This window comes from Solanum stenotomum, chromosome 10, assembly GCF_019186545.1.
Source record: "Solanum stenotomum isolate F172 chromosome 10, ASM1918654v1, whole genome shotgun sequence".
In the NCBI taxonomy this organism is placed as follows: domain Eukaryota; kingdom Viridiplantae; phylum Streptophyta; class Magnoliopsida; order Solanales; family Solanaceae; genus Solanum; species Solanum stenotomum.
This window is the reverse complement of record NC_064291.1, coordinates 33,452,201-33,480,054: the sequence shown is the minus strand read 5'-3', so window position 1 is coordinate 33,480,054 and position 27,854 is coordinate 33,452,201. Positions and strand designations below refer to the sequence as shown.

At 36.2% G+C, this 27,854-nt stretch overlaps 1 protein-coding gene across 1 annotated transcript in view; it reads left to right on the top strand.

Annotated features, from left to right (window-relative positions):
- Nucleotides 1-770: 770 nt before the first annotated feature.
- Nucleotides 771-27,854, top strand: part of LOC125878214 (myosin-15) — a 46,207-nt gene continuing 19,123 nt past the window's right edge. The window contains exons 1-19 of the mRNA XM_049559415.1: nt 771-1,142; nt 1,231-1,374; nt 2,298-2,443; nt 2,532-2,688; nt 4,495-4,553; nt 4,852-5,008; nt 5,232-5,381; nt 5,485-5,621; nt 6,455-6,601; nt 6,695-6,796; nt 17,453-17,510; nt 17,662-17,763; nt 22,650-22,687; nt 22,781-22,907; nt 23,001-23,174; nt 24,003-24,134; nt 24,983-25,092; nt 25,406-25,466; nt 25,588-25,765. Coding sequence (XP_049415372.1) covers nt 1,023-1,142; nt 1,231-1,374; nt 2,298-2,443; nt 2,532-2,688; nt 4,495-4,553; nt 4,852-5,008; nt 5,232-5,381; nt 5,485-5,621; nt 6,455-6,601; nt 6,695-6,796; nt 17,453-17,510; nt 17,662-17,763; nt 22,650-22,687; nt 22,781-22,907; nt 23,001-23,174; nt 24,003-24,134; nt 24,983-25,092; nt 25,406-25,466; nt 25,588-25,765 — 2,299 coding nt within the window. The 5' untranslated portion in view covers nt 771-1,022. The remainder of the gene's footprint in view (nt 1,143-1,230; nt 1,375-2,297; nt 2,444-2,531; nt 2,689-4,494; nt 4,554-4,851; nt 5,009-5,231; nt 5,382-5,484; nt 5,622-6,454; nt 6,602-6,694; nt 6,797-17,452; nt 17,511-17,661; nt 17,764-22,649; nt 22,688-22,780; nt 22,908-23,000; nt 23,175-24,002; nt 24,135-24,982; nt 25,093-25,405; nt 25,467-25,587; nt 25,766-27,854) is intronic.

The following is a 27,854-nucleotide window of genomic DNA, read 5'->3' as shown; positions in this document are numbered from 1 at the left end:
GGGGGGGGGGGGGGGGGGGGGGGGGGGGGGGGGGGGGGGGGGGGGGTCGAGGGTAAGGGTGAAAAAATGAAATAATATTTTTTAAAAACAAACTTAATTTTTTTTTCTTTTTGAAAGGGGTGGGATAGGGGGGGCGAGGGTAGGAGATGGGGGGGCGTGTAAAAAAATAAAAAATTGAAATTAGAAATATCTTTTAAAAACAACTTTTAATAGTTTTTTGGGAAGGGTGGTGGTAGGGGGTGGGGGTTGGGGTGAGGGTGGGGTAAAAATATTGAATTTAAAAACAAGCTTTAAATTTTTATTTTTTTGGGGAGGTGGTTGGGGGGCTGGTTTGAGGGTAGGGCCCAAATAAATTGATTTTTTCAACATTTTTTTTAAAAATTGGAAGTTAGAAGAGAGTTTTGGAAAATGTTTTCCTTAAGTTTTGAAGGGAAGTCATTTTCCTTAAATTTGAGGAAAATGAGTTAATTTGGAAAATATTTTTCAAAACATTTAACTCAACCAAACATGAGAAAATTGAAAAATATTTTTCGAAAAATGTTTTCCTTCATACCAAACACACCCTAAATATAAAAGTTAAAATACCCTAGAGAATGAAGTATGATTTAGGTTGCTATCCCACTATTAACAAGATTCACAAGTATGGTCATAAACTCATAATAGGTGCTTAAATCCACATGCAATTCAATCACAAAATAAGAAAGTTTTGAAAAAGTAGTACTTCAAAGTGTAAATGTGGAGCTCTAAGTTCCCCATTTAGTAAATATTCTTAAGATAACTCTGGGGAACTGAAGGCCAAAAATTTGGACTCTGTCATATTCTCCATTTTTGGTTTTAGGGCGGGAAGCTGAAAAAATCAACCTCTTCTTCTCTGTTGTTATCGTCCTTTTTTCTTCTCTCTCTAGGGTTTTGCTTATTGCTGAAACCAATTCAAATTTCAAATCCGAAAAATCCCCAAATTTTCACTGAAACCAGTTGTTGTTCTTCTTTCATGCCACTCTAAGCTAATCCAAACCCATAATATGACACTGCGAAAGGGTTCTAATGTATGGGTCGACGACAAAAGTTCCGCTTGGGTTGCTGCTCAAGTGACTGATTTTATCGGTAAACAAGTCCAAGTTGTTACTGAATATGGCAAGAAAGTGAGACGAACACTTCGTTTTGATTTTTCTTTGTTAATTTTGGTCAAATGGGTTGATGGAAAATGTGAGTAAATTTTGTTTTTTTTAGGTATTGTCATTACCGGAGAAGCTGTATCCAAGGGATGAAGAGGCAGACCATGGAGGAGTTGATGATATGACCAAATTGACTTATTTGAATGAGCCTGGAGTTTTAGACAATCTTCAGAGACGATATGGTCTTAATGAAATTTATGTGAGTTGTGAATTTATAATCCTTGGTATTTCTTTTTATATACACACTATCTTCCAACTATATAAATTAAGAAAAAGCTAGGATCTTTTTATTGATAAGAGTGTTCATGTCTACACATAGTTAAGATGCCACTTCTAGCATTAATTACTGTTTTAAGAAGGATGCTTTGGACGTGGAGCAGGGGGACTGGTGTAGTCTCCTGATAGAGGCAGAAGTATTGGGGGGGGGGGGGNGGGGGGGGGGGGGGGGGTGCCGCAACTGATTGTATAGTGTTTAGTTTGAAGGAGGAAGGAAAACAAAAATGCATCAAAATTAAAATAAAAGTTCCTTATCTTATTTCTTGAAGCATTGTGATTCTTTGTGATGAAGTAAATAAAGTTTCCTTTTATGATCCATTTAGAGTTCTAGCAATAAGATAATTAAATTCCAGTATCAACCAGCGCCAATTTTGGTATAGTTCCGGGTTCTACGTTGGCTCCGATAGATGAATAGTAAATCTACCTTGTTCTGAATGTCACTTTGTTATTCGACTAAAATGGGTATTAAGACACTTTACTGACTTTTATTCACTATAGCAGATTGATTTTTCCCCTACACCACTGCAGTGTGTTTGCAATATTTGCTAAAAGTATATCCTTGATAATATTTTGGTGAGGAAAGAATGAAAGCTTTCCTGTGACTGCTTCTAAAATATCTTGATCATGGATTTTGACATATGTTGTGCTTACCTAAATGTTGAACCAAAAGCTACTGTCATCAAATTATGTGCGTTATTTAAGAATCATCGTTCGCCTGGTTGGGTTTCATCTGGTGCATTTTTTGTCTTCATTAGCTTAAATAACCATTTTCTCATATGCTCTAACACCATCATCCTACAGGGTGCGTTGCAACATAATTGATTTCCCCCTTTTTTCCTTAAATAGACATATACAGGAAGCATCTTAATAGCTGTCAATCCATTCACTAAACTTCCACACCTGTACAATGTACACATGATGGAGCAATATAAAGGAGCTCCGTTTGGTGAGCTTAGCCCTCATGTGTTTGCTGTGGCTGATGCATCATACAGGTTTGTTGACTTGTCATTTGGGGATTGGTGACGTTTACGTAAAGTGAATCAATTAGTGATTTGTTTTTGCTCAAATATTCCTTGTTAGGGCTATGATGTCTGAGAACCAAAGCCAATCTATATTGGTTAGTGGCGAAAGTGGAGCAGGGAAAACAGAGACCACAAAGTTGATAATGCAATACCTTACCTATGTTGGTGGTCGTGCTGCTGCTGATGACCGAACAGTTGAACAACAAGTTCTCGAGGTACTGCTGCTTACTGGTTTTATAGGCAAAACATCAAAGGGTGATTCTGTTTGCAACTTTAGGAATTTCAATTATTAGGGTCCTTTCTATTATTTTCTTCGAAGGGTGTCAATTTTTGTTCGGCATGTCGACATAGAGCGTCTCCCACTATGACTGATTGCTTGGTGATCTATTAGCTTCATTAGAATGCCTTTTTCAATTACTTCATCTCGTATACTATTTTTTCAAGGACTATTGTTGGCTCCGTTAGTGAGAGCAACTTTTATTTTTAATATTAAAAAAGAACTTGAAAGTAGCAGTCAGGTATGACTTATTATTCACCAAACACCAAGAAAGTACAGATAATATTCTTCTTTATGAGCTATGGAGGAAACTAGCTATAGTTTTTTCTTCAACTTCACACATATGACATCTATTTTACAGTAAAATACTCCACTTCATTAGGTTATCCTGTGAGAGGCAAATTTTGTTGATTGCAATCCACCAAAAGTGTGCCACCTTAGGAGGTGCCTTGCTTTCCCAGATTGCCTTATACATTCACCTCTCCCTGTTGTATAGAAAATAATATTTTATAGCTAGATTTGGCAGTATAAATACCTTTATTATCATTTATTGACTCTAACATGTCATTGCGTTCATTAATCCATTCCTTCTCCAAATTGGGACCGTCCTATTTCCAATTTGACAAGTTTCTTCTTCTTATTGTAAATAAATTCCTTTCTCAGATCCGCTATAGTTGCATGCAGTGCACTACCAAGTATAATATATTGGGGTCTTTTTCTCTCACTATGAATCACTCAATAACTTGTTTTCTATGCCCATTTTCAATTTTGAATTGTTTGAGAGTCTTGACTTCTGGCTAAAGGCTTGTTATATACTTTCACAGTATCCATCTTCATGAGGGGTTTGTGCCTCCTTAGTATGTGATATTATAAAAAAATCACGTACTTCTCAGAACCACATTAAGGGAGGAAAAATGTTACAATACGTTTTGAGCCTCGCCTTAGGGCTTACACGCGCTTAAAGAGCACTGATAAGGAGAAATAAAGAGACATATCCTCTATGGTTTTTGCTCTCATCTGACTGAGATTGGAGCATAGTTCAGTTTTAGATAATTCCCAATAGTCCATCTATTGTTACTTTGGAGGATGTTTTAGTCCAGACTTCTATGCATCTCAATTGCACCCGAGGTAACATCTCCAGAAACTTATTGGATGGCGGTTGAGTCTAACAGTTTGCCGAATGCACCCACGAAAGAAAAGAATAGAGGTCAAAGCATTTCACATATGGTGTTGGGGGATGTCATATGAGAGAAACCTGTTGGTCGCTTCATGATAGATCTTCATGATAGATCTGCATGCAATAATGAATGTTCCCGTCAGGAAGCTAATGTGGCTCAGACTGGGAGGGACGGCATCCTTCCTTTTCCAGATGTAAAGAACCAAACATCTTATTCCATTACCAGACCAAGAATCCACCTTCCTCTTACACATGAATTAACTGCATTCTTTCTTCATCCAATATGCATATGACACTCTAAAGTTCGTTGAATATATTGTAGTGTCCTTTACTTTCATTGCTACAATTAGTTTCTTGCCTAGTCTTCTGTCATCATCAAATCAAGTTCTAATGTGAATTCGGTTGTGATCGCTACCTCAATTCTTGTTGCTTGGAGATCATCCTCATGGTTCTTTTTTCAGTGCCCCCCCCCACCCCCCATTTTTATTTTTTGCAAGTTCCATTGATGGTTGAATTTGGGTTGATTATATGTTGCTAATTCTTAATCCTTTTTCACTTTTGGTCTAGTCTAACCCATTGCTGGAGGCCTTTGGCAATGCACGTACTATTAGGAATGACAATTCAAGGTGTGTTTTCAACTACTAATGGTGGTCTTGCTAACATGTATCATTTGATGCAATCAGTGCTGTTCATTATTTTAGCAGTGAAGGTGGTTTTGTTGTCTTTTTTAAGAGCATTGTTTTGTCCTTTATATGAAATCTCTGCTTGTCTTGTCTTTCACCTTCTTACAATGAAACTGGTTATTTCTAGTTTGTTGGAATCTTTGAACTCATACTTATTCAGTAAAGTGATATCGAACATAGGGAAATTGTTCTTGAGGTCTATTGAATTATGATTAATGCCTCTTATCCTTGTTTCTTGCAGTCGTTTTGGCAAGTTTGTTGAGATCCAATTTGATGCAAGTGGCAGAATATCTGGAGCTGCAATTAGGACTTATCTTCTGGAGAGATCTCGTGTTGTTCAGCTAACAGATCCAGAGAGGAATTATCACTGCTTTTATCAATTATGTGCATCTGGAATGGTATTTTCTACCCTCTGTGTGCTCAGTTATGATGTTTAATTCATGATATTCTTTATGTCCTAGGTGAAATGTGTGTTCTAATATTCTTTTCCCTGTGAGTGTATTAACTTCAATGTGGTGACATTGATGTGCACATTTAAATTGTTCTAAGTGGCCAAGTTATGCGATTTGACCATCAGAGAAAGTTTAAGGTTATTTCCTTTCTATGTTCTTACTTCTTCAGGATGCTGAGAAATACAAGCTGGGTCATCCTAGTGACTTTCACTACTTGAACCAGAGCAAAACCTATGAGCTAGATGGAGTTAGCAATGCTGAGGAGTATACCAAGACAAGGAGAGCTATGGATATTGTTGGAATTAGTCAGGAGGAACAGGTTCTGCAACTGTTGTTTGTTATCCTAATCAGTATTTCTGTATTTAGTAGCATTCCTATTCTACTTCACTAATTACTACATGGCATCGCTCTTTTAATAACAGGAAGCAATATTTCGTACCTTGGCAGCCATTCTACATCTAGGAAACATAGAATTCTCTCCGGGCAAAGAACATGATTCATCAGTTATAAAAGATGAAAAGTCTAGGTCTCATTTACAGATGGCTGCTAAGCTTTTTAAGTAAGTGGTTCTTCTTCTCCTCCTCCTCTTCCTGGCAACACATTTAAGCTTTTTGTTTCTCTGATTTACTGATGATTTTGCTGGTTGATGAATGATTATCATGTCCTTTATCATCTCTTTGATGATCTTTCTCCCTTGACAAATAATTATATATTGCCCGCTCTCTTAAGCTTCTTCGGCTCTCAGCGAACGATGCTTTTTTCTCTCTTAGAATAATGTTCATTACTCAATTTTGATTTGTACAGTTTGTATCGGTGAAATGGTTGTGGTACACTCAATATGTCTCTCTGTTTTATGTAGTTGGCAATTCGTTATAATGAATATGTCATCTTCAATAGTTATTGCAATAGCTCTTCATTTTTTTTCTTGCTTTTCTGTTCTGTATTGGCATTATTCCTGATTTTAAGACATCTTAGAAAAAATATTTAGGAAAGGATAGCACTGTGTATGTTGTCTTATAGGATAGGACTAATTTATGGGTTTTTATTTTAACTTTTGCTTGATAATAATTTTTCAAAAAATGTAGCCTAGGGGACGTGAAGATTCAAACTCAGAACTCTCAAAAAGAGGGTAGGTAACTGGAGTTTTGTTGAACTGTAAGACTGGTCTCCCTTATTCACCATGCTTGGATTTAGTGGTATTTGTATCGCCTTGAGGGATTGCTGACTTCTGTTTATCTTTACCTTCTTTACATTTCTTGTCTTGGGACTTCAGTATTGATATTATTTGAAACCTTTCAAGCTCTGTCGTATTGCTTTATAAGGGTGTTAAGTTTCCTGTTTTACTTAACGTCTTGACAGTCCAACTGATCCCCAATTCCTCTTTCTCTAAAGGTGTGACGTACAACTGTTGGTGACCACACTTTGTACAAGATCAATTCAAACTTACGAAGGAATCATCATTAAGGCTCTTGATTGTGGTGCTGCTGTTGCAGGACGTGATACTTTAGCGAAGACTGTTTATGCCCAATTATTCGATTGGTAACCCAAAATCCTTTACGGCATCCAATAGTCAATGTTCTACTTATATAAGTTGATTATATAAGAGTATTGTACATCGCTTGCTTGTTTCAGGTTAGTTGAAAAAATCAACAGATCTGTTGGGCAAGATCCTGATTCCCTGATACAAATTGGAGTTTTGGATATATATGGATTTGAATGCTTTAAGCAGAACAGGTTAGTTACATGTTATTGTTTTTGCCTATTGTATTCTTTTGAAACATAATGTAATATAGCGAACATAACAGATTGCTGCGTTACTTAAAGGTGGAAATAAAGGTTATTTGGAGCCCTTCTAGAATCAGATTCGTAAATAGACACCCAGAAGCCATGGATCAATTATTTCTCTCAAGCCTCACTTTTCAACATTGCATCCTCTTTACTGCTGTTATTGTGAAATTTGAGCCTTCTGTAGTTGTGCAATGTAACTTAAATTAGTCATTGGGTAAAAGATAAGAGCTCAAGATTGTAGACATATGCTTCTTCACAGCTGGTAAAGGACATGCACATATTTTCGGGAAAAACATGCTATGAAATATATGGAAGGCAATCCATTGTTGAGCTTGGTTGATGTTTAGCACCTAAGAGAAGTGATTTGTATTTTAGATGTGAGCTCACAAGCCTTTATTGGAATGCTATAAATGCTTTACTGGAGGCTTAATTGAATTTTGATAAGTACACGAGCTTCCTGACAATGATTGAAATTGTTCTACAAATAATGTTTTAGAATAGCATGATAGTTGGCTATGAAAAATCTTTAATTAATCTGGTATTACATAAACATTTCTCAGCGTAAATTGGAGATGAGAGGTTGTGAAGTTATTGGATGTTCATAAATGGCAAAGTCTTGGAGTTATTTTGGAAATATCTAATCACTTTAGCCTCTGAGTATTGTCTTCCTGTTTGGTCCACAATATAGTGGCCTGTTTGTTGAGTTGGTTCTTTCCACAAGCTACGAGTTTGAAACCAATTAGCCTATCATGTGCAGTCAATATGTGTTTAAAGTTGGAGAATTTTTGCATTTCGCGTCAAAACCCATATGGGTTATGTCTTTTGCTTCATTTTAGGCTCTATGGACTAAATGTTTGAGTGACCCAAAAAAAAGAGAAGAAAAACCAGTTTCTGGCGTCTTTACTAACATATAAGATTGTCGTGAAAATTCAGTGCTTTTTGATTATTTATCACACTTGTAGAATCCACAAAAATCATGGTGGTAAAGGGCTAAAGGCCTCCAATTTTTGAAGAAGAAAGGAATCCAAAGAGAATTTTGGCTAAATGGATACAAATTATAGAAGCTAGGAAACTTAAGAATAAGGGAATCAGAAACTGGAGCCATGAGGGTTGAAGCTTTGATTAACTATTTGTGCTCTCTTTCACCAAGGATGAGCTGCATCCTTACGGTTTGAGGATCAACTTCGTACCCTCTTTCAGATAGTTAGCGCTTTGCATGTGATGAGAAAGTGTTGATAGATTTGGATAAGAAGGCAAAGATCACATTCCAACCTCAATAAGGTGGATAAGGTGCAAGAACCTAAAAAGCAGACTAAGATAAGTTATTCAACTAGGTAATGCGTTTAAAAGCCGTTATGTAGCACTTGAGAACAAGAAAGCAGACATGCACACAAACAGACTTGCAAGATTAAGACAAGGCTTGACTTTATTAGTCTTATCCCTACGACCCCTATTCTTCTAAGGGGATAGACAAGCCTCCTTTCAAAGTCTTTCATTTTCTTAGAAATGCCAATGCGGGTAAACTATTCTCCAACTCCTTACTTAATGCCGCAATGGAGTCCCAGGACTTCAATAAGCTTAGAAATTAGGTAGAAGAATAAGGTTTGTAGCATTATAATTTCACACTTTTACATGTCCCTTTACAAAATGAAGTGATCAACAAGATGGGTGGTTATGATTGTCTTAAACAAGATGAGCTTTATTCATTAATGTTTTGGATCATTTCCTGGGGACAAATTTGTAAAAACCTGTTTGGAATTCCATTGTTTAAGCTAATCTTTTTATTTGACTAAACATAATGAAGTGTCACCCAAATTCTTTCTTTTTTGGCTCGATAAAGAGGAAATGCCAGTTCATTGCATTAAAGATGAAATAATAAGAAACTGGAGACAAAAATCACTATGTGATTCTTCCTATCTATCCTATCATTGGTGGACAAAGTTGCCTTGTACCTGTTGCTGGTGGCAGGTGGTAGGGATCACATAGAATTAGTGAGGTGCACGAAAGCTAGCCCGAACACCACAGTCATAAAAAAGATGAAATAAAAAGAAATACACAAATGAATATTTACTATTTTGAACTTGTATTTGACGTAAAATAATAGAGCGCTAAATTTTGATTTGCAGATATTTCTCGAAAAAGAAAAAGTACACAGTTGTAATAAATGTTTTTTGCATCTAAATATGAAATAAAAAGAAAAATAAGTTGAATCTCCATTATTTTGGGTAAAACCTTTTTAGATGGCTAAAAACACGCGGTCTAGCCAAGTTTCTTTTCTATAGATTTGGCTAGATAAAGAAAAAGATACACAATTAGAATAAATATGCATTGTATCTAAAGAAGAAACAAAACAAATACACACTTGGAATTCCATTAGTTAGGCTAAAACTTTTTATTTGACTAAAGATAATAGAGTTTCAATTAATTCTTTTTAATTAAATTTAGCCTGTAAAAGAAGAAACACACAATTAGAACAAATATCCACTGCACATTAAATGAAAAAATATAAAAAAAACTAATTGAGGTAAAATATGCTTGGTGTATTAAGAAGTGAAGAAACATACAATTGTAACAAATAAATAGTTCCAACTGAATTATTGTATATGACTCTGACAACTAACGATTCTCTCCAGTAGAGTAAAGTTCTCTTTAGACTCTTGAGGGACACGAAAACTTCCAAGTGCTTGATTGGAAAGCAACCATTTTTGTTCCTCTTTATTGCAAAACTATGTCTCCTAAAATCTCTTGGCCCAATTAAGAGAATATCACCCTATGTCCTGTTAGCACTTGGGTGTCGAATTAATTTGTCCATTCACCAAAAGCTTCAGGTTAGCTATTCTATCTCTAGCTCAAACTATTATATGGAGATTGAAAACTCCAAATCCCTATTAATGATCCTTTTTCCTAACCTTAATTTCTTTTGTCAAGCAAGTCAGATTACATGCAAGTTCTTAATGTTTGCAACCTTTTAAAAACAATCTTTACAAAAGTACCTTAATACACAAGGATCAACCCTTCCTGAGAAGATTTTAGTGTAAAGAATCTATTATCGTCATTCCTACTCTAAATTCCATAAGCCTAGTTATGAGTTTAGCTACTCATATCTAGCTGTAAATAATAACTATTATAATTTTAACTACTGAAGAACATTAATGTAAAAGAAAGTAAACAACACCTTTGATTAATGCAACTCTTGCCAGAGTATCATGTTCATTCCACAACAATCTATTAAGACACTATAAGTAAATCCTAAAAACTGAAGAATGATGAATCTTCTATGCTATGAGTAATCCCTAACTTCTACTGACAACATCTAATTCTTAGGATTAATTTGTAACCCTTAAAACATTGTCTTAATGACATATATATAACAATAAGGTCGAAATCCTAATCTCGATTGAACTTTACTTTGACTTGGTCAACTTCAGTCCGGTTAACAGAGTGGTTGCGGTGTGGATCCCATTGTGTGGCTCACGGGGTTGCAATGCGGAGTCTATCTCGAACTCCTGCCTCCTTTGTGCATTGCAAAATCATCGCAAGAAAATCAAGTCTTTGAATCTTCGCTTTGAACAGGTGGGGTGAGGCCCAATGCGCGGTAGGCCGCCTCGCCCCACTAACTCCTCTGTTGCAATCCAATTGGCTACATTTTAGTCCGAGACACTTTGCTTTGCACTCCAATCCATCTTTTGGGTCTTTCTTGTTGTTTTTGGCCTGAAATCATCCTAATCATATGTGAGAAATATAGAAAAAGAATATTATTGAATTGTTGTCTCTACATTATTATAGAGAGACCCCTATTTAAACACTATAATAGGCACCTTTTCCAAGTAGGACACTACAATACAATCCTTTTCAAAGTGAGACACTATATACTAATCTTATTCCTATTCTAAGTAGAATTGTATATACCTATTACTATTCTAATACTCCCCCTCAAGCTAGTGCATACAAATTATATGTATCTAGCTTGTTACAAATGTAATTAATATGAGGACTGATGAGGAGTTTGGTGATCACTCGACTTCACAAAATTGATAGTCAATATCAATGTGCTTAGTCTTCTCATGAAATCCTAAATTTGATGCATAATGTCAGTCTATCTCAATGTGCTTGCAAAGACTGTTTCAGACCATAGAGTAACTTACGTAATCGACATACAAGGCTACTTAACTCATCCTGAGCAACAAAATTAGGTGGTTGCTCCATATAGATTTCTTCACAATGCAGTGGTTGTCGGAAGTGCTCAGAATCTAAACATGCTCATGTTCCGAAGTATTAGATTTGATGGCGGGAAGTTGTCACAATTTGAGAAATAAAATTATACGGGTAGGGTTGGAATGATGGCACGATCTAACTGAGAAAGAGAGTTATACGGGTAAGATTAGAATGATGGCATAACCCTACGCAAACCAGATTTGAGGAGTCACTAGAAAAACGAATGGAACTACGCAAATCAAATCTGAGGAGTCACTGAAAAGACACAGTGCTATGCAACTTAGATATGAGAAAGTAGTTCGGAAAAATCCCATGGTACTACAAAAATCAGATATGAAATAAAGTAGCCCATGGTACTATGCAAATTAAATATGAAAAGTAGTCCGAAAAGATGCACGGTGCTACGCAAATTAGATATGAAATAAAGTAGTCACCAGAAAGATGGCACGGTGCTACACAAATTAAATATGAAAAAGTAGTCACCGGAAGGATGGCACGGTGCTACACATAAGATATGAGAAAGTAGTTACCAAAATGATGGCACGGTGCTACACAAATTAGATATGAGAAAGTAGTCACCGGAATGATGGCATGGTGCTACACAAATTAATTGTGAAAAAGTAGTCATCGGAAAGATGGCACGGTGCTACACAAATTAAATATGAAAATGTAGTTACCGGCAAGATGGTGCGGTGCTACACAAATATCGACGGATATGAACCCTAGAAAGTCACCAAAAATTGATGCATGGTGACCTGTTTGATTGAGTTTTCTTCCCCTGAATATGGGGTTCATACATACATATATCATTGACCCTACTTTTGTAAACATAATCATTGGCCAGATGGGCGACATGTATGGGTAATAGCCACTCGTCGGCAGCAGAAGCTCTTTGGTTCTCTACCAACATCGTTGAGGCTCTGATATCATGTGAGAAATATTGAAAAAGAATATTATTGAATTTGTTGTCTCTACATTATTACAGGGAGACCCTATTTATAAACACTACAATAGACACCTTTTCCAACTAGGACACTACAATACAATCCTTTTCTAAGTAGGACACTATATACTTTTCCTATTACTATTCCTATTCCTATTCCTATTTTAAGTAGGATTGTATATACCTATTACTGTTATAACATCATATCTATTAGCTCATCATAAGGAATTTTCAATAAACACGTAAATATTCATAAGATTATCTCAGAACTTGGCTAAATCATGAGTAAAATATGGCGTTTGAATGCATGAATATACCCCATATTAGCGTGCACCAAATAAACAATGTCAAGTTCGTGCATGTGTGTGAGGGGGAGGGTTTTCTGAGATATTATGTCAAGATAAATCCCCAGGACCTGATTGTTTCACCATGGGCTTTTACATCAAATGCTGAGAGATTGTAAAACATGACATAATGAAGGGATTCCAAGATTGTAAAACATGACATATTGAAGGGATTCCAAAATTTCCATGAGCAAGAAGTGTTGGAAAGAAGCTTCAATGCTACTTTCATTGCTCTCATTCCCAAGAAGAAATGTGCCACTGAGTCGAGAGATTTCAGATCCATAAGCGTGATAGGAAGCATCTATAAAATCTTCTCCAAAGTCCTAACAGAGAGATTGAAAGAGAGATTGAAAGGGGTGATGGAAAAATTGGTAGATTCTCATCAAATGACATTTATTAAAGGTAGACAAATTATGGACACAGTCCTAGTGGCAAATGAAGCTGTAGGCTCAAGAATGAAGTAGAAGAAAGCAGGAATATTGTGTAAGCTTGATATTGAAAAAGCTTATGACCAAGTTAACTGAGGATACTTGCTGAATGTTCTGGAGAAGATGGGATTTGGGCTGAAGTGAATCAAGTGAATAAAATTTTGTATATCTTTAGTGAAATTCTCTGTTTTGATTAATGGTGCACCAATAGGATTCTTTGGAGCTCAAAGGGGCCTCAGGCAGGGGGATCCTCTGTCCCCTTTCCTATTTTTGCTAGTGACGGAGAGACTTAACAACATGCTCAAAGCAGCTAACACAAATGGCTGGTTGAGAGGTTTTGATGTGGCCAGCGATGGAAGGGAAAGTTTTGAGGTGACTCATTTGCAATATGCAGATGACACACTCATCTTTTGTGGGGCAAAAGAAGAACAACATAGATATCTGAGAGTAATATTGGTCCTGTTTGACGTAATCTTTGGGTTGCATATTAATTGGAGAAAGAGTTTTCTTTATCCCATTAATGAAGTAAATAACATGGAGGCACTGAACATAATCCTAGGTGGACAAGTTGGGGTTCTCCCAACTACGGTGCTAAATCAATGTCTAAAGAGATCTAGAGCAGTGTAATAGTGAAGTGTGAGAAAAAACTGGCTAGATGGAAGGGGCAATACTTGTCTCTTGAAGGAAGAGTTACTCTAATTAACTCAGTCCTAGATGCTATTCCTACTTACATGATGTCTTTATTTCCCATTCCAGTAGAGGTCACAGACAGATTGTACAGAATCAGAAGGAAGTTCCTATGGCAGGGAAACAAGGACGAGAAAGCTCACAATCTGGTAAAGTGGAATGATCTGATAATAGAAAAAAATATGGGGGTTTGGGTATTAAAAATCTGTAGAATCATAGCAAAGCCCTCGGAATGAAATGGTTGTTGAAATATGCTAATGACAAACATCCATTATGGAGAAGAGTCATTAAAGCCAAGTATGAGGAAGAGAATAGGTGGATGACGAAGGAAGTAATTTCCGCATATGGAGTGAATCTGTGGAGATCTATAAGGGCCTTGTGGGATGATTTCAAGATCAAAACCAAGGTTAAGGTTAGAAATGGGGAAAAGACAAGCTTCTAGGGAGATGACTGGCATGAGATGGGGATTCTAAGGAATATCTACTCAGACATCCACATCTTAATGTTAAATTAGCAAAGAACAATTGCACGAATGTGGACACCTGATGGGTGGGAAATCAGTTTCAGAAGACAAGTAAATGACTGGGAAATCACAAGAGTTGCAGATTTCCTTAACACTATTGGCCAATTTAAAGGAACACAAGAAGGGGAAGATGAGCTTTGGTGGCAGGGCAGTGACAGAGGAACCTTCAGGGTTGGCAAAGCATACAATTGAATAATCACAATCAACAGAATGTCAACTGGCCCTGGAAAACTATATGGAAAGTGATATACCCTACAAGGTATCATATTTTATTTGGCGCCTATCTAAGGAAGCTGTCCTTACACAAGACAATCTGTAGGGGATAATTTTATGTTCGAGATGTGTTTTCTGTGGAGAACAAGCAGAAACTGTTCGACATTTGTTCCTTCACTGCAAGATCACATGTCAGCTTTGGAGGCTATTCATAAACCTTAAAGGTTTCTCCTGGACTATGCCAGGAAAGGTTACAGAGGTCCTTCAAAGTTGGGAAGAAGCTGGGGTTCTGGCAAGAAGCATAANTTATTTTTCTAAGTTATATTAGTTTATAGTATTTAAGTTTTAAAATTTATAATAATTTTACTTAAGTTTATTTTAAAGATTTTTTTTTTAATTTTTACGTATATAAGTTTGTAAGTTAAGTTTAATAAAGTTTTTTTTTTAGTTTTTGAGCTTATGTAGTTATGTTATAAGTTTTAAAGATTTGAATCTTTTGAAGTTTATAAGTTATTAAGTTATACTTATAACTTGTAAGTTAAATAACTTAAGTTTGTAATTTTAAAAAAATTAAATAAATAAAAAAGAAATGCTAATAAAAGTAAATAATGACAAAAATATTATTTTTTATTTTAATTAAAAATGATTTACCGGGACCGGACCGGTACCGGACCGGACCGGAACGGAACCGGAATGAACCGGGATGAACCGGTACCGGTATACCGGTACCAAATCATGGTACCGTTCCGTTCCGTGTACCGGTTCAATGTATCCCATCCCGTCCCGAATACTACCGGACCGGAACGGACCGGAATGGTACCGGAACGGACCGGAATGGTACCGGTACAACCCGTTCCGGTGCCCAGCCTTACATGCAAGTCACGTGGATTTACAATTTTCTTGTGAACTTATTCATGGCTTTCCAACTTTCTTTTAGGGATTTCATTTGCCTGGAATTTCCATTTCTTTTGGATTGCTGAGGTGAAAAATCACTCAACTTCTGCTTGCCTTTGTAATTACTATGACCCTTTTGTGTTATCAGGAGACTGAGGGTTGGAACTGAACTTCCAATCCTTTATTTGGAAGACCTCGGCTCTGTTGAATATTGGTGCTCCTTTTTTTAGGGGGGAGGGTTGGAGATAAATGAGTGATTTTTTCTGAACTTAGGAGAAATTCCGTCAGATGCATCGCCTAGCAGAAGATAGCCTATCTATCACCAAAAGCTGACAATAGTTACTACGGTGTTTTGAAAATCTTTCTTTCTTCCATCTGGAGAGAGTTCATGAAAACCAGGCCATGAGTCCAACTGGATTTATTAGACTAGGCAAATGTGAATAGCTTCCCAGATTTTCGATTTTCTTCCATTGTATAAAAACCAACCTAGCAGCAAGCAATTGACAGTCTTGTGCATTGTCTATTGAATGTGGCCACTACTACAATAAAGAAATAAATAAATTAAGAAGGGTGCTGGGAATTGTTTGGCCATTGTTTTTGAGTTTGTGACATGCTTGACATGAATCACTTGATACAGTTGAAAAAGACCATACCACCCTAAAACCTTGGTGCATCATTTACGAGAATTTAAGGAGCTGCAGTTCCATCTATCCTTTTTGCAAGAGGTTTCTAGCTGGAGCAGTGTGGATTTCCCAGGGGAGCTTACTGGTTCTATCTTCACTTGACTAGGTTCTAGTTGTTAAACATATGGGATTAGGTAATAGTGTATAGCGTTAGGAATGTCAATGTTTTCCAGACATGTGCTTCATTTGCCTTGTTATTGGGTACTTAGGTGAATATTTGGGACATTCTAAAATCAAATTACTTTTTGTGCACCACGTGTGAAGGGAGTCTTTTCTGATCTCCTGCATGGTGCAAGGCCATAGCTCTTGTAGTGAATTCAATCCTTACTAGTTTCAAAGGACATCGAAAAATCTTCGTTTTTGCAACTTTCGATCATTTAGGGGTCGTTTGGTGGGATATATTAGGAAAAATAATGCTCCCTCCATCCCATTTTATGTGACACCCTTTTCTTTTTAGTCCGTCCCTAAAAGAATGGCATGTTACTACAATTAGAAATAATTGAACTTTAAAATTCCCTTTTATCCTTAATGAAATGATTTACAACCACACAAGTATCTAGGATTGTTTTAGACCACAAGTTTCAAATGTCTTCCTTTTTTTTTTCAAACACCGTGCCTAGTCAAACAGTGCCACATAAAATGATACGAAGGGAGTACATGCATTAGTCATGGTACTATTTAATTCTTTATTTGATAGGCTTTTCAGCCTATGTATAACTAATACATGTATTACTTATACACCCTATAACTGAATAGGGTGTATAACTAATACATACCAAACCATGATATGAGCAATACAAGGGTTATTAATACAAGTATAAGCATGGGGTTAAAGACAAACCTATCCTTGATACACCAAACCAAACAATGGATAAGAAATAATCCCAACATTACTAATACACCTCATTCAATACTATTCTTATACACTCTACCGAACGTCCCCTAGTTTCAGTAGATCGTTCTCTACCTTATCATTAGTAGAGCCTTCTTTCTTATGGAAGAAGAATGTTTGGGCTATGCTCCACAGCAGTTGTTCCAATTTTCAGACTGTTTTCACTGTTGTGATATTTTTTTTGTTTTGACAAAGAATGTTATTTGATTAAGAATGGGAAAATCTCCCGTATATAAGTAGTATGCGAAGACGTAGAGATTCACAGCATAATATGATTCTCTACAAATGACACTCAAATCACCTAATCTTTGCTGTTGTGAGATTACCAAGCAGAAATACCAATTTTGTTTTGAACACTGTCATCAAATATGATATGAACACTCTGTTCACATCGTGACCCTGATTTTCTGTATGAACATTGAAACCAGTGCATCTCCAGTAAAAAGTCGGGTTGACTTCATAAACTTGGACTTGGTGATGATATTCAGTTATCCTGAGGCTATTCTGCTGCAAGTTTCTATACTGTCATCTTACCAACTCAATTAGCAGTAATATTCAGTCTTTTATGTTACCAAATGCATCTCGTGGGTAATTCATGTTTGTGGTTTAAACTCAATGTTTTAGATTCCTGTGAGTTGTTATAACTTTTGATTGGGATATCTGGGATGCTTCTCATAGCTTTACTTTTGAGAAGGATCTTGGTCTCCAAACATTGTGATAATTGTAAATTGGTACCTGAACATTCCAATAACTGATTTATCTGCACTATGCAATGTACAGCTTTGAGCAATTCTGCATCAATTTTGCAAATGAAAAGCTTCAGCAACATTTTAATGAGGTAAGTTGTACTTGTCTAGGATGAATTATCCTTCTAATAAAAGAACTGGAGATCTTATGAATCTTAGTACAAGCTTGCTATTCTGCCTTGTTGATTTCAGTTTTTCGTCTTTCACCCTTTACTTATTTATATCTATCCTGTTAAATCTTAGCATGTATTCAAGATGGAGCAAGAAGAATATCAGAAAGAGGCGATCAATTGGAGTTACATTGAATTTATAGACAACCAAGATGTTTTGGATCTAATAGAAAAGGTTCCACACTTTTCTCCTCATGATCTGTTTTACAGAAAATTTCCTGCATGCTATTTCTTACTTATACAGTAGACTCTAGTATCAATTTGGTGATGTGACAAATGGAACAACGTATGCAACTCTATTAGAATGTTTTGGTATACAAGTAGATTGATCTTGTCATGTGGTTGAGAACTTCAAATTGATTTGCGTAATCTTAAGTTGCAACCTACTGCAAGGACAACGAGTTTTTGTGTAAAGTTGTCAGCTGACACTGTACGTTAAACGTTTTATACCACATATTCATGTAAGAAAGCATGCAAACTTGGATGTGCTAAATTTCTTTGGTTTGTTATGAATTTGTATTACTCGATTATCATAGTGTATACGTCTTATCACTCACCGGAAATTTTAAGCTTAATAAGATTTTGTTGAAGAGGATACAACCATGATACTTTGTGTTTGTATCTCCCACAATATGTCATTTGCCACTTGGTGTGTTACTTAGTTTGGATGGTGAACTTCAAAACTAACTATTCATTAATTGGGATTTTCTTGTAGTTTCTTGTCCTATAGTTTTTGTTATTACCGATTGTTCTTGTGCTTTGGTTATTGAATTATTTGGCTATTGTTATTGGTTCTTATTTTCTGAATGCTATGTAATGCTTTCCCTATTATTTACTATGCCCTCTTTTCTTTTGTACTTTTCTTTTTCAAACTGCTTTGATATGCCTTACTTGAGCCGAGGGTCTTTCGGAAATAACATATTACCTGGCTACCTTCATGAGGTAAGGGTAATGTTTGTGTACACTCTACCTTGCCTAGATCATACTTATGGAATTACACTCAATATGTTGTTGTTGCTTGCTAGTATCACATGTATTTATTAACTTGAAGGTTCACTATGTTCAAATTCTAACAGATATATGGGAATAATTTACTTCTGAATGTGCGTCTTTTCCTGATGTACAAGCATAATTTACCAGGAGCTGACTTTATATATCGCAAAATACGAACAATTGCATCCCAATGACTATCACAAGGGGAGGTCATGAACTGACTTACAACACTCAGAGGAAAAGAGATCAGGTCTAGTCACTGTGAGATAATTCAACTTTCCAACAAGCCGTCTATACCTTTGAAGATTACTGAGTGGCTGCCCTTGTCCGGGAGGGAGTTTAACATTCGGATCCATAGGAGTGTCAATGGGTCTACATCCCATCATTTCTGTCTCCTCAAGAATATCTAAGGCACACTTGCGTTGAGAAATAACAATACCTGATCTAGATTGAGCAACCTCAATGCCTAGAAAATACTTCAATATGCCTACGTCTTTATTCTTGAAATGCTTAAAGAGATGTTGCTTCAAATTAGTGATACCATCTTAATCATTGCTCGTGATAACAATATCATCAACGTAAACAACCAAATAAATACATCGATTCGGTACAAAATGTCGATAAAACACAGAGTGATCAGCTGCTCTACGAGTCATGCTAAACTGCTGAATGAACTTCCCAAACTAGGCTCGAGGAGTCTGCTCCAGACCATAGAGTGGCCTACGCAATCAACATATAAGGCTACTAGATTCTCCCTAAGCAACAAAACCATATAGACTTCTTCCTCAAGATCACCATGAAGTAAAGCATTCTTAATGTCCAACTGATGAAGAGGCCAATGACGAATGTCAACCATAGACAGAGAAAGACTGACAAATGCTATTTTAGCCATGGGAGCAAAACAACAACAACAACAACAACATACCCAGTGAAATCCCACTAGGTGGGGTCTGGGGAGGGTAGAGTGTACGCAGACCTTGCCACTACCTCATGGAGGTAGAGAGGCTGTTTCCGAAAGACCCTCAGTTCAAGTGTCACTATAATCTTGCCCAAGTATCTTAGTATACCCTTTGCAACAAGGCGAGCCTTAAGCCGATCAACCTGACCATAAACCCAACGGCAACCAACAGTAGATTTACCTGCAGTAAGAGAGACAAACTCCCAAGTACCACTCGTATGCAAAATAGACATCTTATCAACCATGGACTGCCTCCATCTAGAATGAAAAAGTGCTTCACCTGTAATCTTAGGAATGGAAATAGAGGACAAAGACGATACAACGACATAATGGGGATTGGGGTATAGACGATGAAAACTCAAGGTATAATATGGGTTAGCATTTCGAGTGGATCATAAACCTTTTTTGAAGTGCAAGCGATTGGCTAGGAGGAGGAGAGTTTGCGGTATTCGACGCATGACATGAATCATCTTGGACTAGTATGGGACGCAGACGATGATGATAAGTCAGTAGTGGTGGCACTACAACAAGAGATGGAAAAGTAATCGTTGATTCTTCAAAAGTTGATACAAGTAAAACCCGAGGTATGGGTTAGACATTAGATCATCAGGATGATTAGAAGATGCATAGTAAGGTTGAGAGTCAAAGAGTGTGACATTGGTGGACATAAGGTATCAATGAAGATCATGCGAAAAACAATTATACCTTATTTTGAACTCGAGAGTAACCAAGAAAGACACATTTGAGGGCACGAGGGGCTAGTTTACCTTTTCCTGGGGATAAGTTATGAACAAAACATGTACTCTTAAAGACACAAAGGGGGATAGAGTAGAGATGTGATTGATGAAATAGTATGGAATGTGGAACCTAATTCTGAATAGAAGATAAAGGCATTCTATTTATTAACTAACAAGATGTAAGGATTGCATCTCCCCAAAATCGGATTCAAGGAGAAGAGTATAAGCAGTCTCAGTGAGATGCGTGTTCGTCCTTTTTGCTATACTGTTCTGTTCAGGGTGTATGGACAAGTAGTCTGGTGAATAATGCCTTGGTGAGTCATAAACTCTTGAAATTAGGAGGACAAGTATTCTAAGGCATTATCACTATGAAAAGTACAAATATAAACGCCAAACTAATTTTGTTTTTCAACAAAGAAACTCTTGTATATTGATTAATAACTCAGAACGATCTTTCATTAAGAAAACCCAAGTGCATCTTGAATAGTCATCAATGGAACTAACAAAATAATAAAATCCTAAGGTTGAACTGACTCTACTAGGACCCCAAAAATTAGAATGAACTAATGAAAAAATAGACTCTAAATGACCCTCAATACGACGTGAAAATGTAGCACGAGTGTGTTTCCCTAGTTGACACAACTCACAATATAATGTGGATATACTAGACAATTAGGCACCATCTTTTGGAGTTTGGATAGACTCGGATGTCCAAACGTTTGTGAATTAGATCTGGGGGATTTGTAACAGAGCATGCTTTGAAGGAATTTGAAGATGTATCCTTTTCCAATTAGGACACTATATTATAATCCTTTTTTCAAGTAGGATTCTATATATTATTCCTATTCATATTCCTATTCTAAGTAGGATTGCATATACTTTTCTTGTTCTTATTCATATTCTAACACTAGTAAAAAGAACACCTCTCAACTACCTACTAACCTTCTATCTTGTATACAACCTCCATACCCCTCCTATCTAAGGTCATGCCAATGGTAAGTTGCAGATGCACCATATCCATGTACGAGCATAATTTACTTCTAAAAATGTGTCTTCTACCGCAATGCAACTTTCTTGACTATTGGGAGAAACAAAGGAGAGATTATTATTATCCTTCGGGGTGGCCCAGTGGTTTGGGCTTGAGACTTCCATGTTGGAGGTCTCAAGTTCAAAACCCCTTGCCAGTGAAAGCAAGGGGTTTGCCTTCTGGGTCAAGCTCGTCGCACCGGGCTTGCCTAGTGCGGGTTACCTCTCCTATGTGGTTTGCGACATAGGAGTGGGGGTTTTACCCTGTGCGCACCCAAAAGGGTAGCGGCTGCGGGTTTCCCTTGTAATCAAAAGAGAGATTATTATTGAATTGTGTTGACTACATTATTACACTAAACTCTTTTTATAAACACTACATTATAATCCTTTTCCATGTAGGAGACTATACAATCCTATTCCTATTCTACTACTCCCCATCAACCTGCTGCATCTTGATAAATGTAACTAATACGAGGGTCAGTGAAAATATCTGGAAGCTGATTACTTAACTTTACAAATTTCGAACAATATCTCCTGAGAGTATCTTTTCTCTAACGAAGTGATAATCAATTTTGATGTACTTAGTCCTCTCCTGAAATATCGGATTTGATGCAATATGAAGGGCCACTCGATTATCACACACAAGTTCCACCTGATTGATTTCTCCAAATTTTAATTCCTTGAGCAACTCTTTGAGCCAAACTAGCTCACAAGTCGCTACGAGTCGATGTTTTGCTTCTGCACTAGATTGAACAACCACATTTTGTTTCTTACTCTTTCACGTAACTAAATTACCTCCTTCTAAAACACAATATGTAGATGTAGAGCATGATTGATATCAGAAATGTGAATTGAATCACCATTAGAAGATTTTCTGGTTTATTTCATTTTGATTTGTCTTCTATCCTGCGTTATTAAAGCCGTCACTCAGTCACTTGAAGTGATGAAAGAATGCAAAGTGAGCTTCATGGTTGAAACCATGTGCTGTAGAGAAGTGCGCGCTTTAAATTATGGCGTTCTAAGTGATCTCAATGTGAAGCAGTTGGTTCATTGAATCACAACTATGAGAAGTTAGATTACTAATGACATTATTTTATATTGAATGCTGAAATTATTTTTAATTGCAATTTGATTTTTATATTACTATATTCACGTGTTTGGTAGTTTCTGATTTTCTGTAAATTGTGTGCTTCACTCACACATTGAGCTTCAAGTCGCAGGAACCTAATTGTGTTTTGTGCTTTTAGCGTTTTGCTTTTTTGCGCAATTCACTTTAAGAACTGCTCTATCTACACTGTGAAGCTGGGCTTTTTCGTTTGACCTACTCAATGTTGAAATGTTTTGCAGAAGCCTATTGGGGTTATTGCTCTTCTGGATGAAGCTTGGTATAAAATACGTCTATGCAATTTCTGACATTTATTCTCTTTTAGAAATCATAGGTGTAACATCTCCTTATCTTGATGTATTCACCATTGCAGCATGTTTCCAAAGTCTACACACGAAACTTTCACAAACAAGTTGTTCCAAAATTTTCCAGGGCATCCACGATTAGAGAAGGCAAAATTTTATGAAACAGATTTTACCATCTCCCATTATGCTGGCAAGGCATGTCAAACTAAGAGACATTTGTAACCTCAGTTTATGTTCACGAAGAGACTGATTGCTATTGTTACTCATATTTAAGTGCTTTTTTTGTAGGTCACATACAAGACAGAAACATTTTTGGATAAAAATCGTGATTATGTTGTGGTAGAGCACCGTAATCTGTTATCTTCTTCGGAGTGTTCTTTTATTGCTGATCTTTTTCCTTCCCTTGGAGAAGAATCTTCTAGGTCATCATACAGATTCTCTTCAGTAGCTTCTCGGTTTAAGGTATGAAGCTAATTCTATTGTGCGATTGTTTTCTTGCACATCAATTAACATCACAAGCTAAGAGTTTACAAGTTTTCTTGTCATCATTTGGCGGAACTAACACAAATTGATTGCTCGCATTGATGCAGGGCTTTTGGACATCTTTTTAGCCTAAATGTGCCATAATTTCTCCCCAATATGGTTGATACACTCTGGTGTTAAGTATCACCTCTTTATTTAAAAATTAAAGAGTAAAACGATTGTGATAGGTCAGATGGTGTTTATTTAAATTTCTGGCCAGTCAAATCTTTCAGGGAGTAGATTTTGTAGCCTTTAGGATTAAGAGTGCTGAAACAAATGGAGCATGTGTTGCTAAAGTAGAGGGTAATATGAATATTGTGTTGATTCCTAGTAAATTGATAGAGTGCCTATGTAAGTGTACATTGGTGGAGGCATACATCTTGTATATTCTGTATTGTTGTATACATCTATAGAATGTGATATTTGTTTCAGCTTTATAGATGAGGGCACATGCATTTACTTGTAAAGTGTCATTGGCATACTCTGGTTTGTAAAAAGCTTTAGGGTTTGAACATTGTCTTCCACGATTCATTCAATCTTGGCCTTGCGATGTGCACTTTTTCTGAATTTCTGGTGCATTGGTTTGTAATCATCTTCTGCTTAAAGTCACAACTAAATGATTATGTGTGAAGGCTGGTTCTAGGTTGTGCATAAGTACCACCTTGAGCAGCTGTTGTTGCAAAAGGTTAGATTAGATATATATATATATATCTATGTATATAGTGTGTTTGTTAGATTATGTTTTCCCTCACTTCTTCTTCTCTGTAGCAACAACTTCAAGCTCTGATGGAGACACTCAGCACAACAGAACCACACTATATTCGTTGTGTGAAGCCAAACTCTCTGAATCGACCTCAGAAATTTGAGAATGTCAGCATCCTGCACCAACTGCGTTGCGGGGTCAGTTGATTTAGAATTTGTTTATTGCCATATGTCAAATATTTTGGTTCTCCAGAGTTCAGTCATCTTACTGATAAGATGTGATTTTTGATTTTTCAAGGGGGTTGCTTTATGCTATTTAATCTTGGTTTCTTGCATATGTTATTATATGGTGGAATGCGTGGCAGCACAACTGACCTTGTGTCATGCTTGCTTCTTTGTTTACTTCACATGCTTAATTTTCTTTCATTGTTCTTCATGATTTGCCTATTATTCTCTGATTCTATTTTGGAATGATATTGGATAGGTGGATTGTTTTCTCTATCATTTACCTGCCCGTTTTCTTTTTAGTAGGGCTTCTTGTTTTTTTATCTGCTTGCAATTTTTCCCGTGTGGTTATCTTTTCTCATTTAACTCATTTCAATTCTTGAACTGTTGGTTAGTAGTGCAGTTTGCTTTTATTTTCTCTTTCAATACTATTGTTTCCTTGGCACTTTAAATTAGTCTCCTCAGCTTCTTTACTCTCCTTGTTTCAAAATGAGAAGCCAAGTTCCTTCAAAGAAAAAGCTTCAATGAACATATGTATGTTTGTTATGCTTCTTGTTACACATGTCATTCACTTTGACCAGAGTGTGATAGAGTGAATTAAGGTCTCTTTATCGTATTGGTTTCTTTAATCGGTTTTGTTTCTTCCATTGGGTCGTGCAGTGATGTGTCGAACTTCTATGGAACTGACTTTATATATTGCTCTCTTCTGCAGCCTTCATTCCCCAAAGTCCATTTCTTAACCATTTGAAAATGAAAAGGCCGTGCATGTGCCTTCTATTGAATGCAATGTTCTCATTTAACGGTAATTTGATACATTGCAGGGTGTTCTTGAGGCTGTGCGCATAAGTTTGGCGGGTTATCCCACACGCAGAACTTACCATGAATTTATTGATCGATTTGGACTGATTGTTTTAGACATGTTGGATGGAAGGTGGGATTGCTTTAGTCATTATTATAACTTCATTTGGTGAAATTATTTGACCCCCTCTTTTGTTTTGTATTTTTCTGTTTTCTTGCATTGGATTTGTAATGGGATGCTTGGAAACATCAACTATGACCAACAAGCATCTACATGCATATTAATTCATCTACGTCTTCGCACCGTCTCTTCAGCTAAATGTCTTAGTAACAATATCCTTCATTATAAACAACAATCTTGTTTTGGTCCCCTCCGGCACTGTATGCCAATTTTGAAGAATCGTATTACACTTCATTTGATCTGTAACTTTTTTTCTGTGGTCCAGTAATGATGAAAAAACCATCACAGAGAAAATACTGCAGAAACTCAAGCTTGGGAATTATCAGGTTGCTGTAATAAGCTTTAGCACAAACTTTCAAAGTTTGATGCTCTAGCAGTTGCAAATTTAAGTTTGTTATTTTCTGCTGTGAGTTTTTTGAAGTAATGTCATGGTTTTCATTTCTGCAGTTGGGTAAAACAAAAGTATTCCTTCGGGCTGGCCAGATTGGTATTTTAGACTCACGAAGAGCTGAGATTTTGGACTTATCTGCCAAGCAAATACAAAGTCGGCTACGGACATTTCTTGCGCGCAGGGACTTCCTCTCAAATCGAATGGCTGCAATTCATCTACAGTCTTGCTGCAGAGGTCCGTTCTCTCAGTATAAAGTCTTACCACAAAATTAGACTTTGTCCAGAATAGTGCATAGCTGTCTGATTTCCACAATAGAAATTTGCGTGCCTACTACTGCTGCAATAGTTTGCTTTGCTTGTGTGCTTCTGCACATATCTGTAGATCAGAAAGGAATGATGTTACTCTCTACCTATTCCTAGTTTGAACTTGCTATTTTTGATTGAACGAGATAACATCTCTTTATATGAAGACCTTATGTGAAGGTGTTTGACTAGGCACAGAGTTAAAGAAATAAATTAAGACTTTTGAAATTGATTGTCTTGAATAAACCATAAATATTTGTGTGGCTAATTGGCATCTCATTAAGGGTAAAATATGTATTTTAAAGTTAAATTGTTAATATACAGAAGTTTCAATTCTTTCTGGGACCAACTAAAACGGAAAGAGCGTCACATAAATTGGGACGGAGGAAGTATATTGTTAATTTCTAGTCTAGTAAAGTTGTGGTTTTGGTCTTCCCTTATCCACTTCTTCTTGGTTCTTTTTTTCCGGGGAGCAAAAGTCTGTTTAGAGGTAATCTTTGATGTATTTTTGGTTCTATATTATGAGTCTTGATATTCATCTAGTTTGACATGTACCTTAGACTTTGCCACCTCTTAGGATTCTCATAACTTTTTGGTTTAACTCTTTTTTGTTAGCAGGATCATTAAATAAAAAACTGCGGTGTATACTGTGAACATTTTGCTTGATGCTAGTATAGCTGGAATTCTAGAAGGAGGAAATTCAAATCTCTGTTTTGTTCTCGCAGAAATTTAATTTGGTTGCAAGACCTTTTCTTGCTCTCTTGATTTCCTACATTTGTTATACGGACTGTTTTTTGGCAAAACCATGCAAAAAAATGCAAATGTAATTGGAATAAGCAAACAAGAGTAATCTTCCTAGGTGATATAATTAGCCTGCAGAGGTCCTTTCTCTCAGTATAATATCTCTCAGACAGATTTTTGGATTAGCATATCTTGCATCTCCCAATATTCTACAGTTTGTTAAGTTGGAAACTGATGGTGTCCTTGTTAGAATAGTAATAGGTATATACAATCCTACTTAGAATAGGAATAGTATAAAGTGTCCTACTTAGAAAAGGATTGTATTGTAGTGTCCTAGTTGGAAAAGGTGTCTATTGTAGTGGCTAGAAATAGCGTCTCTCTGTAATAATGTAGACAACAACAATTCAATAATATTGTTTACCTATATTTCTCACAGTCCTTATGATCATACTGTAAAGTGAAGCCACATGCAGCCAAAGGGCTGAGTCGTTTTCTAGTTAACCTGATTTGTTTTTCTGCTTTCCCTTTGAAGTGAAATTCAGTCATTGTAGCTTGAGTATGGGCATCATTTACCAGTGACAACCTGATTTGTTTCTCCACGCTTGTTCAGTGTCCTGTTTAAGGAGAACACATGCAACAATTATTATCATATTTCCTCCTGGATAAAGATGAAGTGATGTGCTCTGATATTGTTAATTGAAGCAGCTTTATTAAAAAACAGAAAAGGGTCAAAAATGCCCTTAAACTATGTGAAATTGAACAAAAATGCTCTCAGTTAATAGTTTGGTCTAAAAATGCCCTTGTTGTCAATAGTTTGGTCCAAAAATGCCCCTATTATTATTTGAGGGGTTAAAAATGCCCTTTTTCCAAATAAATATTTTGTTTTCTTTTTAGACACATTCTTTTTTCTTGTGAGGATTTTTTAATTAGAATATGTTTATCGCACTTCAATTCGAAAAAGATTAAGAAATAAAAATATTTTCTATTTTATTAGGAATTTTTTTATCGTTATCTAAATGAAAATTAATGATGGGGTTATTATGATATATATATCTGACCTATATTATCAGTTAAAAAGTTACATGGAGTGATTCTATTTTAATTGTTAAAATGAGATTAAGAATAAAAAAAGATTATTTTCTACTTGTTTATTAATTAAAGTGATTTTCAAAGAAAAGAAACGAGAATATGATTTTTTTAAAGTAATATTTTTATTAGGAATAGAATATATTTTAAAAGAAAAAAAAACTAATATCTTTATCAGGAAAATAATATTTTTT